General features: G+C 35.9%; 1 protein-coding gene and 1 pseudogene across 44 annotated transcripts in view; both read right to left on the minus strand.

Annotated features, from left to right (window-relative positions):
* Adgrl3 (adhesion G protein-coupled receptor L3) overlaps nucleotides 1-15,149 on the minus strand; it is a 1,316,738-nt gene that overhangs the window by 784,328 nt on the left and 517,261 nt on the right. For all 44 annotated transcript variants that reach the window (XM_074042162.1, XM_074042151.1, XM_074042155.1 and 41 more), the window contains one exon: nucleotides 5,498-5,578. In XM_074042162.1, coding sequence (XP_073898263.1) covers nucleotides 5,498-5,578 — 81 coding nt within the window. The remainder of the gene's footprint in view (nucleotides 1-5,497; nucleotides 5,579-15,149) is intronic.
* On the minus strand, nucleotides 6,378-14,986 carry LOC109687944 (zinc finger and SCAN domain-containing protein 4-like; annotated as a pseudogene).

Genomic DNA, 15,149 nt, shown 5'->3' on the forward strand with positions numbered 1-15,149 from the left:
TTAGGATAGTATTGTCATCATATGAATTACAGATTGCAACTGTCCTACAAGAATGTGCTAAGTTGTTTCAAATTATAAATGTTAGCACTTAAACAATAACTTATGATTAGAAAGTGTGTTGTAAGTTTACAAGATCCTTGTACTACTTCCTGAAAATACTGAAAAAGAACATTTTACTATAAGTTTAGATTTTAATTTCAATTAAACTTAATCCAAATTCAACTAGCGCTTGATGTTAGAAATATCATGACGACGATCATTACCTCTGAATTTGAAAGTAATAGGATCCTTGTGAGACTAAAGAGGTAATGTGTAGTGTTTTTCTTGTATTTGATAAAACATACACAGTTAATAAATGGAATTTTGTTATCATTAATATTAACAAGTTATTTACTCTTTTCCTATCAGACAGTTGTCATAGAGTACTATAAATGAGCCTGCCCACCAAACACTACTAGAGCGGCATGCTATATGCACATATCACTGAATTCTCTCGCGCTATGAGTGGTTGAAGGTAGGGAGTTTATATTCTAAATAGTGTTTGCCAACCAGATAAGTTTGAAAAGCACCATCAGAGAATATTAGAGAACAGGCCTGGAAACTCTTGAATAAGAATGCCAGATGTCACATTCCTATTTTATTTTAATCAATCTGAAATGTTTTTACATTTCACTAGATGATACTGTGTTCTAATGTCTCTAATTTGTGATGCTAAATCTTTGTCTACAGCCTATTTTTAATGTAGATGTACCAGGCAGGACCATCTGTTTATTTTGAACTTTAAAAAATATTTTCAGTGTGTGGATTTGCTGAATATAATTCAATTCGCACATGAAACTTAACGCCTGGCATTATTCTAATTCATTGATTATGTGCCAATTGAACCATGTTTATATTACTGAGTTTATTATAGGAAAAATGAAAAAAAGAAGAAGCATTTTTTTCAAATGTGAGCAAATATTTTAGCTTTGAGAGCATAAATTGTAACTGTCAAAATCAGCAAATGTTCCAGTTATTACTCAATATTAGAGTTCTTACTGAGATCCTACCTAAAGAAAGGCTACAAAATAGATGTAAGATTGTTTTCACCAGTTTCAGTTTCAGTGATAGATTGTATCCAGTAACTATGAAATACTTTTATACCACAAAGTGTTCGAAATGTCATTCTTAGCAATATAGATGGAAGACTTAGAAGTGAATGTCTTTTCTTGGTCATTGATATGAATTTATCAACCTTCAATTGCCAGTGATATGAAGAATTCCTTCCTAGGTTGCTTCCTATAACAGACTGCTAAAGCTATCACCAAATTGGACAGAAAAACAATGAAACAGACCAGGAAAAAAACAAAAACAACGAAATCTCAACTGAAGAGTATACCCCCAACTGGTACATTTGAATCGCCAGTAATAATACATGTCTCTGCTCTGTACTCTAAGTCAGCTTCTATACTAGTTCCCACAACTTCCGCTTCTTTGAGAGATTCTGCCTAATATATAGATGCTTCTGAGGTAGGTATTTCCCATGTGAGTGGTCAGGAGGCAAAACAAAGACTGTGAGAAAGTGGAGCAGGCAGGGACACATGACTTTGAGAACTGCAACTCTTAATGAGCCTGCTAAGAACTACAATGCATTAATTTACAAATCTGCCACAGAATAAACAAAATAGTATCTTTCATTTCCACTTAAATAAAATTAGAAAATGTGTCTCAAAGGCATGTAGCACTTATTTGCATAAGGAAATATTTAATCAATTCCATAAAATTAACTACAGAATTGTAACAAACTTGTTTTCATAATGAATGGCTTAAAAATAATAGTGCTTCTAGATGAAGCTATTTTTTTTAAAGTCCTGATTAATGAGACATGTGTCAAGAAAAATTACTATAATGGTGAATGCTGATTCAGGACCTTATTTTTATTAAGTAGTTTATAGTGAAGGCTGTGATTATTTTTCTATTTATAGTGGCAGCTCTGGTTAATTACCTTGTAATGTATTGTGACATTAATGCACTAGTAAACTATTGAAATTTACACCCTTATTCAGTAATAAAATCTGCAAATTGAAGAATGCACATAAAGTCATCTCAGGCATAACTTATGTGACCAAATGCATGTATGATCACATTAGAGTTACAGAACAGAATCAAATTTAGTCATTAAGTTCCCTGGAAGTCACATATAACAGCTACTTTATAACTGTGGAGTACAACATTTTATTCAAGGGTATTTTTTAAGTTGCTACTGCATTTTCCTTACAGTTACTAACAGCAGATTACACACAATTCAAATGCACTATATCATAAATGAAACATTAGGATAAATAAATTCATCAGTACCATAAAATACTTTTATGACAGATGGTAGGAAGGTCACACATGGATTAAACCCAACATGATTAATAGGTAAGAGAACATCCAACGGGAGAAGAAAAAGTGAGATATACATGTTTACATATACACATGCAAACATACAAAAAAAAGTAGTTTTTGAAAAAAGATGTGCCAAGTAACTAAGCTACTTCAGATAAGACTAGAATAACTAGTAAAGAATCTGAAGCAGTGCTCCATGTTGTTGCATGTATTGTTTACATTTTCTATAGAAAAATACCCTGTGTTAATGCTGCTAACAATGTTTGCATGTTTTAAATGTTATTGTTTTGTATTGCTAGATTGATTAATATCAGAAAATTGAGTATTTTTTTAAAAAAATATAGCCAAGTTTACAGAAGGAGTAAACATATGAAACACTAATACCTGAAACACTATCAAGTGTGATAGAATATAGAGAACCACAGGCAAACAGTGAGAGGAACGCTGATAGAGAATTATCCTGTTTTCAGTATGTATAAAATTATAGCACAGACACAGAAAAAAAAGAAAGCTAAACTGGTTAGCTTGTGTTAATTTATATGTAGTTCAAAGGATATTGTTATATAATCTTACAAAAATATTGTAAATAGAATAGCAATTATTTAAGATCCTAACCTGTCACAAATTCAAATATAATGTATAAAACAAATTCTCCTCCTCTCTCTATTGATAAATAGAAAGATGACAGATAGACAGATGAATACATATATATATATGGAAATAGCTTATAGTTCCAAGCTAATAATATTATCATGCTAACTATGCCATTTCCAACAGTTATCTTTAAATGAAATATTAGTCTTACAAAAAAAAGGCACAATCCTTTTTAATGGAAATTTGATTATTTATAAAAACATCATTTACTTAAACGTTCTTAACAATAACAGCAAAAAGAACAACAAAACTCTACAGGGCTGTTACATGAGCTGGTTAGTAAGTGTAACTGCACTAACCACAGAGCAATTTTGGAAGGTCTGTGTCAATGTATGATGAGGAATAATATGAGAATGAGAAGCTGTCAGGATAATCAGTCTAAGGTAAGCAGAACAATTTGAGGTAAATATCAAGCAGAGGTGACTGCTGGGTTATTGTCCTTCATCCTCCTCTTCCTCTTCCTCACAGTGCTGTAGCTCAAACTCAGAGCCCTCTGCATGCTAGGCAAGCATCGTCAGCCCTTGTCATTCATTCTTTACCAATTCAAAACCATCATTACGAGGCGATGCCATTTTAAAGCCAAGCTCTTAACAATAACTACCAACCTACCAATGAATTCTTCACGGTCTAGTATATGTTAGCTATTTACCAAAATCTTAATATGTGTGTGTCACCTCATTTAATCATTCTAATAAATGCAAGGCAACATTATTATTCATGATCTACAGATGACAGGCAGAACCTGCTCAAGATCATACAGGTCTGCCTACTTCTGAAACCCATTTTCATTTACTGTAACAATGAACCCAAAATACTAATAACCAAATGCCCAACTCTGTTCTCCATCCCTAACCCTCAAAAAGATAATAAAGTTTGTATTTCTGATCTGTGCAGTGGATGAAGACACTAAGTTAAAAAGGGTCTAGAACTCCAAAGTTTCTTTTAAAATTCTAAACTCCATTTTGTAAGTGGTCTTTGATTTACTAAATTTCATTTACTTTTTATATGCCTACCAATGATAGTTTGCAAATGGCTCAAATTCTTCTCCTCCTGTAACTATGTTCTGTGTCCTTACCAGCACACAGCAGGGAAAGCTTCTCTGAAGAACTGGTGACAAAGCAGAGCCCTACAATATTCATAGACACTTCCAGATGGACAAGAGCTAAGAGACCTTCTCAGAGGAAACAGTATGGGCAGAACTCACACTCAATAAAGTCAGATCCAATGATTAAATAATTAGCACTTTTGAAAAAAAATGCTGCATTACTTGAAACCAAAAAAGATTAACCTTGGAGTAGTTGATATTTATAAAATTTGAAGACATGTCTGTATAACATCAGCTTTAAACACTATGAAACATTTTGAAAATCACGGATATTTCATTAAAAGAAAGAAAGGATTCTGTATTTAGATTTTGAGTTGGTGAATGTTATCTTTACCTTTCCAGTTTTATTTTGTGTGACTATCTTAAAAATCTTTAATAGAAATAGGTGATATCTACTTAATAAATTTAATTTACAACTTTAAAACTAAATGATTATATTAACACTAAAATGACTTTGAAAGGAATAACAATAAAATGACAATTTCCAAGGGAAAAAAAATCTGTCAATGTGACTTTGATTAAGACATCATAAGCCAGGCACCAGTGGCTCATGCCTATAATCCCAGCTACTCTGAAGGCAGAGATCAGGAGGACTGGGGTTCAAAGCCAACCCAGGCAAATAGTTCACGAGGCCCCATCTTGAAAAAACCCTTCACAAAAAGGGCTGGTGGAGTGACTCAAGGTGTAGGCCCCAAGCTCAAGCCCCAGTACCTCCAAAAAAAAAAAAAAAGTGCTGATGGAATGGCTCAAGTGGTAGAGTGTTTGCCTAGCAAGTGTGAGGCCCTGAGTTCAAACTCCAGCATTAAAAAAAAAACAAAGACATTATAATGTAAAAAAAATCAGAACTAGGAAAAGAAACCCAGGTATAAAAGAGGCTAGATGTGGTGGCAAACTCTTGTAATCATAGCACTTGGGAGGTGGGAGGCAGAGGCAAGAGGATCTTAATGTCTATGCCAGCCCCTGCAAAAAGGAGAGCAAGACCTTGTCTTAAAATCAAAATCAAAACAAAAAGGCTGAGGGAGTGATTTAAGTAGTAGAGCACTTGCCTAGCAGGCTTGAGGCACTGGATTCAATCCCTGCCCTTACCAAAACAAGTAATGGTTATCTGCTGATCTCTCAATCTAAATTGGTATTCAGATAGTCTATCGCTAGTTGTATACGGATCCTTAAAGCCTTTGTGTTTTGGTTCAGCAACATTTCTCACTTTAGTTTATAAGTAAGACTTGCTCTGTTACCAAATAATGCACACTCTTCGTTTTCTCCCTAGCTGCATTATAAAATACATATCTATAACAATTTCAAAGGAATTAATTACCATCATCAAAGAATGAATAGTTTTTTTTTCTTTAAATAAAGAAAAACACTCACCTCTAACAGGGGGTCTTTCTAGCTCAGAATCAAGGTGAATTGGTGGAGAGATGTAGGAAACCTGCCCATGATGTGCCTGCCCTGTGAACACAAAAAGTTAAGAAGGCATTGTAGTTACATCTTCTTACTTCTTATGATGTCATGTTATTTCACTTCACACTGAACTAATTGCCATTTTGAGTGTACACAGATCTGCTGTAACTTAAGCACAAAATATACATTCAAACATCGTACAATAAGGTTTTTTTGGGGGGGGAATTTTAAGTCACTATGGAGTGATAATTTTTAAATGAATTATGGGGTGCTGGGGATTTGATTGTGAGGTAGAAATCTTGGCCAGCACGTGCAAGGCCCTGGGATAGTTCCTCAACAGAGGAAAACATAAAAACAAACAAAAAGTTATGAGAAAAATGAAATGGAAAAACTTCAAAGACATAAAATTCAAATCCTCATTTTTTTATTGAGATTACACAGACATTAAATGTTCTGAATTTGCTCCAGTGTTTGTAAACACTTACTCTCAATTTCTGTACTTAATTTCACTACAGATCAGTAGGTTTACATCCTAACATGCTTATTGTATTTAATAGAAAAATAATTTTAAAAGTAGAAAAAAATTTAAATTTTTTATTAGCATAAATGAATTGCAAATTGTACAAAGAGCTTTCATTGTGATATCTACAACTTGCATATGTCTTTAACTAAATTCACTCCATCTTTGTAATTCTTTCTTAATCCTACTCCCTCCTTCCCCTCCTATATGAGCAGTTTTTGGTGGGTTTCACTGTGCTGTTTTCATACATATATATAATGTACTTCAATAATATTCACTACTTTCCTCCCCCTCCTCCCCAGTCACCTTCTCCTTTCCCCTTCCTCCAACTAACAGGTTCCCTTGCTCAAACAGTCCTCCTTTTATAATCATGTCTATTATTTTATTTTAGGTCTAAAGTCCACATATTAGTGAAAACATGCACTATGAGTCTTTCTGAACTTGGCTTTCTCACTTAATAGGATGCTCTCCAGTTCCAAGATGGAGTCATTCTCTATTCCTTGCAAAGCATTTTATCTGCTCACACACTTATTTGTAGTGCACTTTTGTTTTATGAGTTAGAAGTTTTAAAAACTGTTAGCTTATCCAAGAACAGCCTAGGCAACATAGTGAGATCATGTCTCAAAAAATATAATTGTTAGCTTAAATACAAAAAAAAAAACCTTCTAATGCTCATAGTAGCTATCATTTATATGATGATCCAGCAAGTAATTAGGATTTTGAGGCAAGAAAGCTCAATTACAGAATCAATTCATTTTCTAAAGCTACTTTATGTAAAGAAGATCTTAGTAGAAGTGGAGAACCCACCACTTTCTTTCTACATGGGAATATGCAGTTATATTTCACACATTTACTATAGCAATTTACAGGGTTGTTAATCTCTTTTCCTAAACAAGGAAAGTTAATGATACATAGATTATGGTAACAGTTAGAGTAACCTTCCTGTTTCAAGTAATATTCGACTTGTAATAAACTCTGCTGATTCCTCTTATGAGGCACATTTCAAATAATTAATATGGCTCCCTGTTGATAGTAGCTGCTGTTGCTCCAAGCATTTTTCTAGCCAATAGTAGAGACAGTAGAGAGGCTATAATATACACAGTTCCTCATAATGGTAACTAAGAATATTGCACATCCACTGGCTTTGTTTCAGTGGAATACTAAAAACACTATTATAAAAGGAATACGTTACCATTCTGCACTGTTAGCAGCCCATGTTTAATACTGTTTATTAAAAACTTCAGATTACCTTAATTATAAAGCCACCTGTTCAGCTATATTATACACTTGGCTGCAAAAACATTTCTATTTTAAGGCCCTACATCATTTCATATGAATTGGCTTGAAACCCTGGTTTCTGTAAATAAAACTAAGATATCTTTCACTTTACATTGAATCAAAACAACTTCAGCATGTAACATAATTATTGATTTCATGTCTTCTACTGGAACATAGCTTTTACCATATATGACAATAACTATAAAGCAGCTGCTTTTACCCAACCACGTCACTATGATTGGACTATGTTTAACATGTATGTATTTTTAAATCAAAGAAACAAGCAGATGAGAACAAGTCACTTGCTCATGCGCATGCAACCAGTAAACAGCAAGGCCAACAGCATCTTGACTCCTGATGTGGTGTTTTAATTTATATTATGTTTTTCCTCTAAGAGTTTCAGTATACTAAATCCTGGAAAATCTTGCACAGGCTTTAGTGATGAAACTGACATAACAGCTTGGGAACTGCAACCTTCATATTCAGGCTGAAATAAACAGTCCAGTTATATGCCAAACTTGCTTATCTCCTGGGAATAAGCGTGTAGCTTTAATGGTGCTCAACACAGATACTTTTGGTAGCACAGACATAACAGTGTATCCATCACTGAGGTTGCTGGGAATATCACAGAGGCAATGGGGCAAGGATTATGGATAGTTAGGTCCTGAAGTTGGTTTGTCATAATTTTCTTTTTTTTTTTATTCAACAGATATTTATTGGTCGTGACATCTCAACTACTTTCTAGGCATTTGGAATACTTTAGTGAGCAAAATTCACAAATTTCATACCCACTTTTGGGCTTACATTTTAGTGGAGTGAGACAATAAATAGAAAGCTTTATAATGAAACTGTACAGCATATTCTCAGTGGGTAAGTGTTATAGAAATAGACATACATTCATATGTATTTATATACATTACATTGGTACATTAGCCATGGACACTTATGGTGTAGAAGGAACACTTTTGAGTCTGATTTTCTGATGAATTTTCAGGTGACGATGATATGTGGATGATTGGCGGTAACTTCTCTGGCAAACAGAGCATGTATAGGGCTTCTCTCCTGTGTGGATCCTCTCATGAGCCTGCAGGTTGGTTTTGTGGCTGAATGACTTGTCACATGTGCTGCATGTGAAAGGCTTCTCTCTTGTGTGGATTAAGTTATGCACTCATAGGTCTGATGCCTGATAGAAGCCTTTGTGACACTCACCACAAACAAATGGCCTTTCATTCCTGTGTCTTCTCTGGTGGGCTGAAAAGTGACAGAGATACCTAAAGGTCTTGGGACATTCCTCACATTTGTATGGTTTGGTGGGTCCTTGGAATTTTTCTTGGCGTTTTTTCCATGTTGAATTTTCCTCATTGCTCTGGTGAGTAGGAACAGGCACAGGGGAGGACTGCTCTGGACTGGATAGATACCCTGGTTGCACCTCCATAAGTGACTCTTGATAAAATCCCTTCAGGGACCTGGAAGTGACTGGCCTCGCACTTCTGTAGTTGTGTGGGTCCTCATTAGTCCTGGAGTCATTCTCTTTCTGACTCATCTGTTTCCAAGGGAGTGTTTTGAGTCTGGGAGGATGTCCCCATACACTCTTCACTTGAGGTTTCTGCTAACTGTTTGAGATGAATGATGACTTCTTTCAAGGGCATATTCTCAGAAAAGAGGGCTTCTTGTCCCTGCAAATGGACATGGACTAAGACAGGTGGTTTTATGCAATCGTCGGTCAGGTCTTCCATTAATTTCTCCAAGTTTCTGCCACTTGACTCCCATTTCTCTTTCAAAGTGGACCTGTCCTTGCAATATCCACTAATAATAAACTGTTCCAGAACTAACTGAGAAATAATTTCTTCCTTGGTATGCTTTTCTGGCTGCAAGCATGAGTGAAAAACCTCATAGAGTCTTCGCAACTCCTGCCTTACACATGAGTTATTGTGTTGAAATGAGGTGAGCTGAATGCTTGAAAACTCAGAGATTTCTTCTTCCTTTCGGACAGCAGATCCATGGCTTTGATTAGGCTCTTGACTTCCTGGTGCAAGATCATTTGGGAATGGTTGACACTGGAAGGAGTTTCTGGGATTTAAAGCCATTCCTAGCAAGAGTTCTCAGAAAGAATGAACTTTGGACAGCATCTGTTATCTGTGTCCCGGGGTATCTGTTTTTAACAACTGATGTATATTTAAAGACTGTAAGCTGTAATCCTAGCTACTCAAGAGGCAGAGATCAGAAGGATCAAGTTTCGAAGCCAGCCTGGGCAAATAGTTCATGAGACCCTGTCTCAAAAAACCCATCACAAAAAGGGCTGGTAGAGTGGCTCAAGGTGAGGCGTTCAAGCCCCAGTACTCCTCCTCAGTTGAGCTGCAAACAGCGTGATCCTGGGCTGCACACTGGGCTGTGGTGCCATGGGTTTTCTTCCTGTCATAATTTTCATTCTCTCTCCAAGGAGAAATCTGGCAAACTGCATGATGGGTGTGGCAGGGAAAGCCTGAGTGGTTGGAACTAACTGAGACTCTAAGCCCTCTAGAAGAAAGTCAGAAAGGCAGAAGTTGTTTTTTATTTGCTGATTGAGAGTTCTGATTTACAGAATTAAAAGTAGAAACCATATTTGTCTTTGACTTATTAGCATGAACCAAATTCTTAAAAAAGATTTCCACTTCAGTTTAGATCAGTGGCACTCACATGTTTATCTCCACAAAAATATATAGGAACTAATAATGTCTATTCTATTCTGTGGCTAACTAAGGCAGCAATTCGCAGAGAACAAACTGCTCTTGATCATGGAATGTACATCAGAAAACAGGGAGAGGGGATTTGAAAAATGACCACTAACTCTGTAAGGCTCTCACCTCATTAAGTGCATTAAGTGTTTTGCAAAATTCCTAGTAATTCTAATAAACCACAATAAAAACCATAAGTCCTATAAACATTTCTCTTAGACTTTGTGGTGAATAATTTCCAACAAAAAAATGTGATCAGGGCTTGGATGGTAGGTCAGTGATACAGTACCTTCCAAGCATGCTTGAGGCCCTGGGTTCTACACCCAGAACCACAAAAAATAATGGAAGATAAAAAAGCAATCAGTTCAAAAAGAGCTTCAGGAGGTAAAAACCATGGCCAACACATCCTCTTTGGAAAAATTTGACAAGAGTACTCTTAGGGAACACATGTGCACTTTCATTCATCATACTAGGCTCTACTGATTCACTCTAGTGAAACATAATCACAATTAAAAAAATTAATTTGGAGAATAAACATTTAAAATATTCAATCGGCCAGGTGTAGTGATTCATGCTTATAATCTCAGTTACCTGGGATGTATAAGCAGGAGGACAGAGGTCTCAGACCAGTCCAGTGAGAAAACTAAACCCTATCTGAAAAATAACTAAAGCAAAAAAGGACTGAGGTGTGGCTCAAGTAATACAGCATCTGCATAGCAAGTGCTAGGCTCTGAGCTCAAACTCCAATACCTCTCCTTCCTATCCCAGAACAATCTTTGTATGTTTGCAAAAGCATATTTCCATTTATTTAAATTATCTTTTAGTAAGTAGGAATAAATTATTTTTGAAGCCTTGCAAATGCAGGTCACAAGAATATTTCATTATTCCTATTTCTCAGTATTCTACTTTTCCCATCACAAATAAAATTTTGAAATTTTGTAGATAACTTTTATTTAATTCTTTTGTGGGGGAGTAGAGCTGGAGTATTTCATTTTTTTGGCCCAGAGGGTGTAGGAGGACCCATTCATTAAACCTTCTTGATAGCTATTTCTGGATTTATTAGTTATTGACTGACTTTCCCAGCTATAGAGACATACTGAAAATAGTATCTTAATAATTTCCTGTTGTATTTTTTTCTTATATAAAGTTTATCTCCTGGTTAAGATTCATCTATATACTCAAAGTATTTAATTCTTTGGTGGTACTGGGGTTTGAAATCAGGGCTTCACGCTTTTTTGGTTGGCTGTGTCCTGCCTGAATCATACCTCCAGCCCTTTCTGCTAAAGGTACTATTATTAGTATTATTTGTAGAACTGGGGTTTGATCTTGGGGCCTACACCTTGAGCCACCTACCAGCCCTTTTTTGTGAAGGGTTTTTCAAGATGGGGTCTCATAAACTATTTGCCCTGGCTGGCTTAGAACCATGATCCTCCTGATCTCTGCCTCCTGAGTAGCTAGGATCACAGGCGTGAGCCACTGGCACCTGAGTTGCTAAGGTTATTTTTGAGATAGCATCTCAGTTTTTCCCCAGGTTGGCCTGGACTGCAATGCTACCCACAGTAGCTGGGATGTCAGACACACACCACCACATCCACCTACTGGCTAATATGGGGTCTTGCCAACTTTTTCCCTAGGATGCCCTTGAACCACAGTTCTCCTGATATCCACTCCTGAGGAGTTATGCTTACAGTTATGAGTCACTGACACCCAGCTCATAGTATTTCATTCTTTTGTGCTGCAGAATTTAAACTTAGAAGATTGATTTTATAATCTATGCAATTTAGAGGATAGAATTTCCTAGTGATCTGTTTCACCTGCCAGTTTAAGTTCCTGTTAAGTACATAAAAAGTATGCAGACCATGTTTAATTAAAAGAGTTAAAAGGAAGAGGGAAAAAAAGAAAAAAAAAACAGTATAAGCTTCATAGCTAATAGCTTATAACATAGTTTATAGCCAAGGAGTCTGGAAGATGAAGGAGATCATGATATGCTTTGGCATATCCTTTACCACTTTGGCATAAGGATGGTTTTGATCAGAAGGCAACTGAGAATCGACAGATGCACAAAAGTTCTGTTTCCTCTGCTTGTATCTGTCCAAAACAAGGAATGAATCTCCTTTTGAGGAAATGCCCTTCGTCCCCCTCACCACCTTCAAACCATTAGAGAAGAGTGGCCCTCATCATGAAGATGAGAAGTCAGCAGCAGGGTGAGCTGGCATAATAGACCTTAATGAAATAGTTAGTGCCTATCTGCCACTACTTCTCTCTAGGCAGTTCCCACAACTTATGGCTCTGCAACCCATACTCTCCTTCCTCTGTTAAAAGGACATATAAGCCCCTGAATGCAACTGATTCTTTGAATTGCATTTCTTTCTATGAGCTCCCAATTAAGATAAAAGAACAGAGGGAAAGTTTTCCTTTCTGACAAAGGACAGTGGCAATAAGGAAATTGGAGGATAGCTTCTGAGCTAGTTTTTCACATTTATTCTAGGTAAAATAATGCATTTGCATGGAGATATACATATTTATATATGCATATTTACATGCAAATATCTATATTGAGATAGAATTCACACACCATGAAATTTACTCATTTAAAATATTTAATTCAATGTTTTCTAGTATATTCCCGGAGTTGTGCAACTCACCATTGCAATTAATTTTAGAGCAATTTCATCACCAACAAAAGAAACTCCAAGTCCATTAGCACTCAGTCCCCATTTCTTTCATGCTGTAGTAAATCTATAGATTTTTCTGTTCTGGACATTGCATACAAATGGAATTGCATGTCATCTTTTGTAATCAGTTCTTTTCAATCAGCATAATTTTTTTTAAAACTCATCCATGTTGTAGGAGTAATCAGTGCTTCATTCTTTTGTCTTGCTAAATATTATGCCATGTGTAGGCATTCCATGTGTTACTTATCCACTCATCACCTGATAGACATTTAGAGTCTTTTTCACTTTTGAATGTTATGAACAATAGTGTTAAGACCCTTCAGGTTCAGGTTTCTGTGTGCACTTCTCTTGGGTATATACCTACATGTCAAATTACTGCATCATATTGTACTTCTGTGTGTATGTTTTTGAAGAACTGTCAGATTGATTTCACAAGAGATTGCATCTTTTTGCTTTTCATAGCAAAATACCACAGAGGTGTTTTTCAGTTTGTTTGTTTTTTTTTAAAGATGATGGAATAGTAAAATCAGGGTTGATCAGGTGTTGAAATAATTAATATTAAAGTAACTAAACTCTAGAAAGCACACAATCTCCCCAAGTGAGTATAGAAAGATAAAGCACAGAATTGGGGCTTGGGGTTGTACACTCATCCACACTGACAGGAAGGAAGGAGAAAATGACTTAGCAAATTGGAAATAAAAGAGCAGCTTGTGTTCTGAAATGACAATGTGAACTATTCAGTGTCAGGTATGCCAAAGATGTAGAAATTTGAAGTCTGGTCAATAGATTCTAGTGCTGTAGCAAAAATCTGAAAAAGCCATTATTTTTGTATCTTCAATCTCTTTTTCAACTTCCATTTAATTTCTATTGCATTGAAGAACACTGTGCAATTTCTACTGAAGTTCAAATATAGAAAGGATTTGACCAGCATTTGGTATGGGAAAAAGGTTTTCTCTTCCTATTGTCAATACTTCGCCTGCACATCTAAGCACAGAAACACCATATGGAGCGATAGAATTTGGAGAAAAGACATGGTTGACTTACAGTCCCAAGTGTGGGTTACATTTTAGAATGAAGACTGATATCCTGGGAAGCTGGAGACTTTTTCAAAAGTCAAATCAAGATGGTGGGTGTCCAGACTGATTTCAGAGATAGGAAGAAAGAGGGATGTGTACTGCTGTCCACAACCCTCATGCTCTCCTACCCTGGAAGCCTCCTGTAGAAAGCGTTAGTTTCTAGGTATGTGGACCACAATCTTTCAGGTGTGTTGTGACACTAAAAATACTGAGAACTAGTTATTTATGTAAATTCATGTTTGCTTTCTTTAGAAGATAATTCTACAAGTAGAGGTACTTTAATGTACAGTTGGGATCATGGCACTAGAAGCAGGACTTTCTGTGTTGTTAACAGGACTTTTTGTTGTGGTATGTGCATTCTGCCACATGTTAGCCATATAACTCAACAAATTAATTAGCCTCAAGTTGTTTAACTTCTTTGCCTCAGTTTTCTGATCTGTATGACAGGATTACAGAAGCAATGACCTCATAAGGGTGCTCTGTACGTTAGATGTACGTAGAACAGTCTTTGATGTAAAGTGAATTATTTGGTAATTTTCACCTACTTTACAAATTCATTGTTTCATTAACTAATTCATCAGCCACAGGTACATTTCAAAGTGTTTTGCATTCATCACACATAAAAATAAGTGATAATTCATACCCTTATGTAGGAGGAGGTAGAAAGTGAGTAATAAATATAATTATACCAACTATATTACATGTTTGAGATGCTAAGGGCAATAGAAAGAACTCAGTCAAAAATCAGGGGTGGGGTGTAGCTGCGTGGATTCATATCTGGGTTTTCTATTTTGTTCCACTGGTCTTCACATCTGTTTTTGTGCCAGTCATGCTGTTTTTATTGCTATGGCTTGACAAGAGAACTACCTTATAATCCAACATCATCTTAAGTGAAGTTAGCCAGATTCAGAAGGCCAAAAGTCACATGTTTCTCTCCATTGTAGAATATAGACCTAATACAAATACAGCAATAGTTGTGAAGAACAGATCATGCTAAGAGGAGGTCACATATAAGAGAGGGAGGGTAAAAGAATGAAGTTAAGAAGGTGAATATGGTTGATGTACTCTTTATACAAGAATTATTATAGAATTTTTAAACCTGTTGAAATTGCCATAAGAAGGGGACTAAGATAGAAAAGAGAAAAATAGAGGAGGTGAACCAATTTGGGTTATAATTCATACATATATGGAAATGTATATTAAAAACCTCACTGTATAGCTATCTTAAACATATAAAAATGTCATTTTTTTTCTTTCACAAAATCAGAGAACAGGAGGGCAAACAGGTCCTGCCTGGGGAGGGGAGTAGTACCAATGGGAGAGGGGAGGAGTTGGGGAAAGGGTGTAGGAGAGAGA

The sequence above is a fragment of the Castor canadensis genome, chromosome 9 (genome assembly GCF_047511655.1).
Source record: "Castor canadensis chromosome 9, mCasCan1.hap1v2, whole genome shotgun sequence".
NCBI lineage: Eukaryota > Metazoa > Chordata > Mammalia > Rodentia > Castoridae > Castor > Castor canadensis.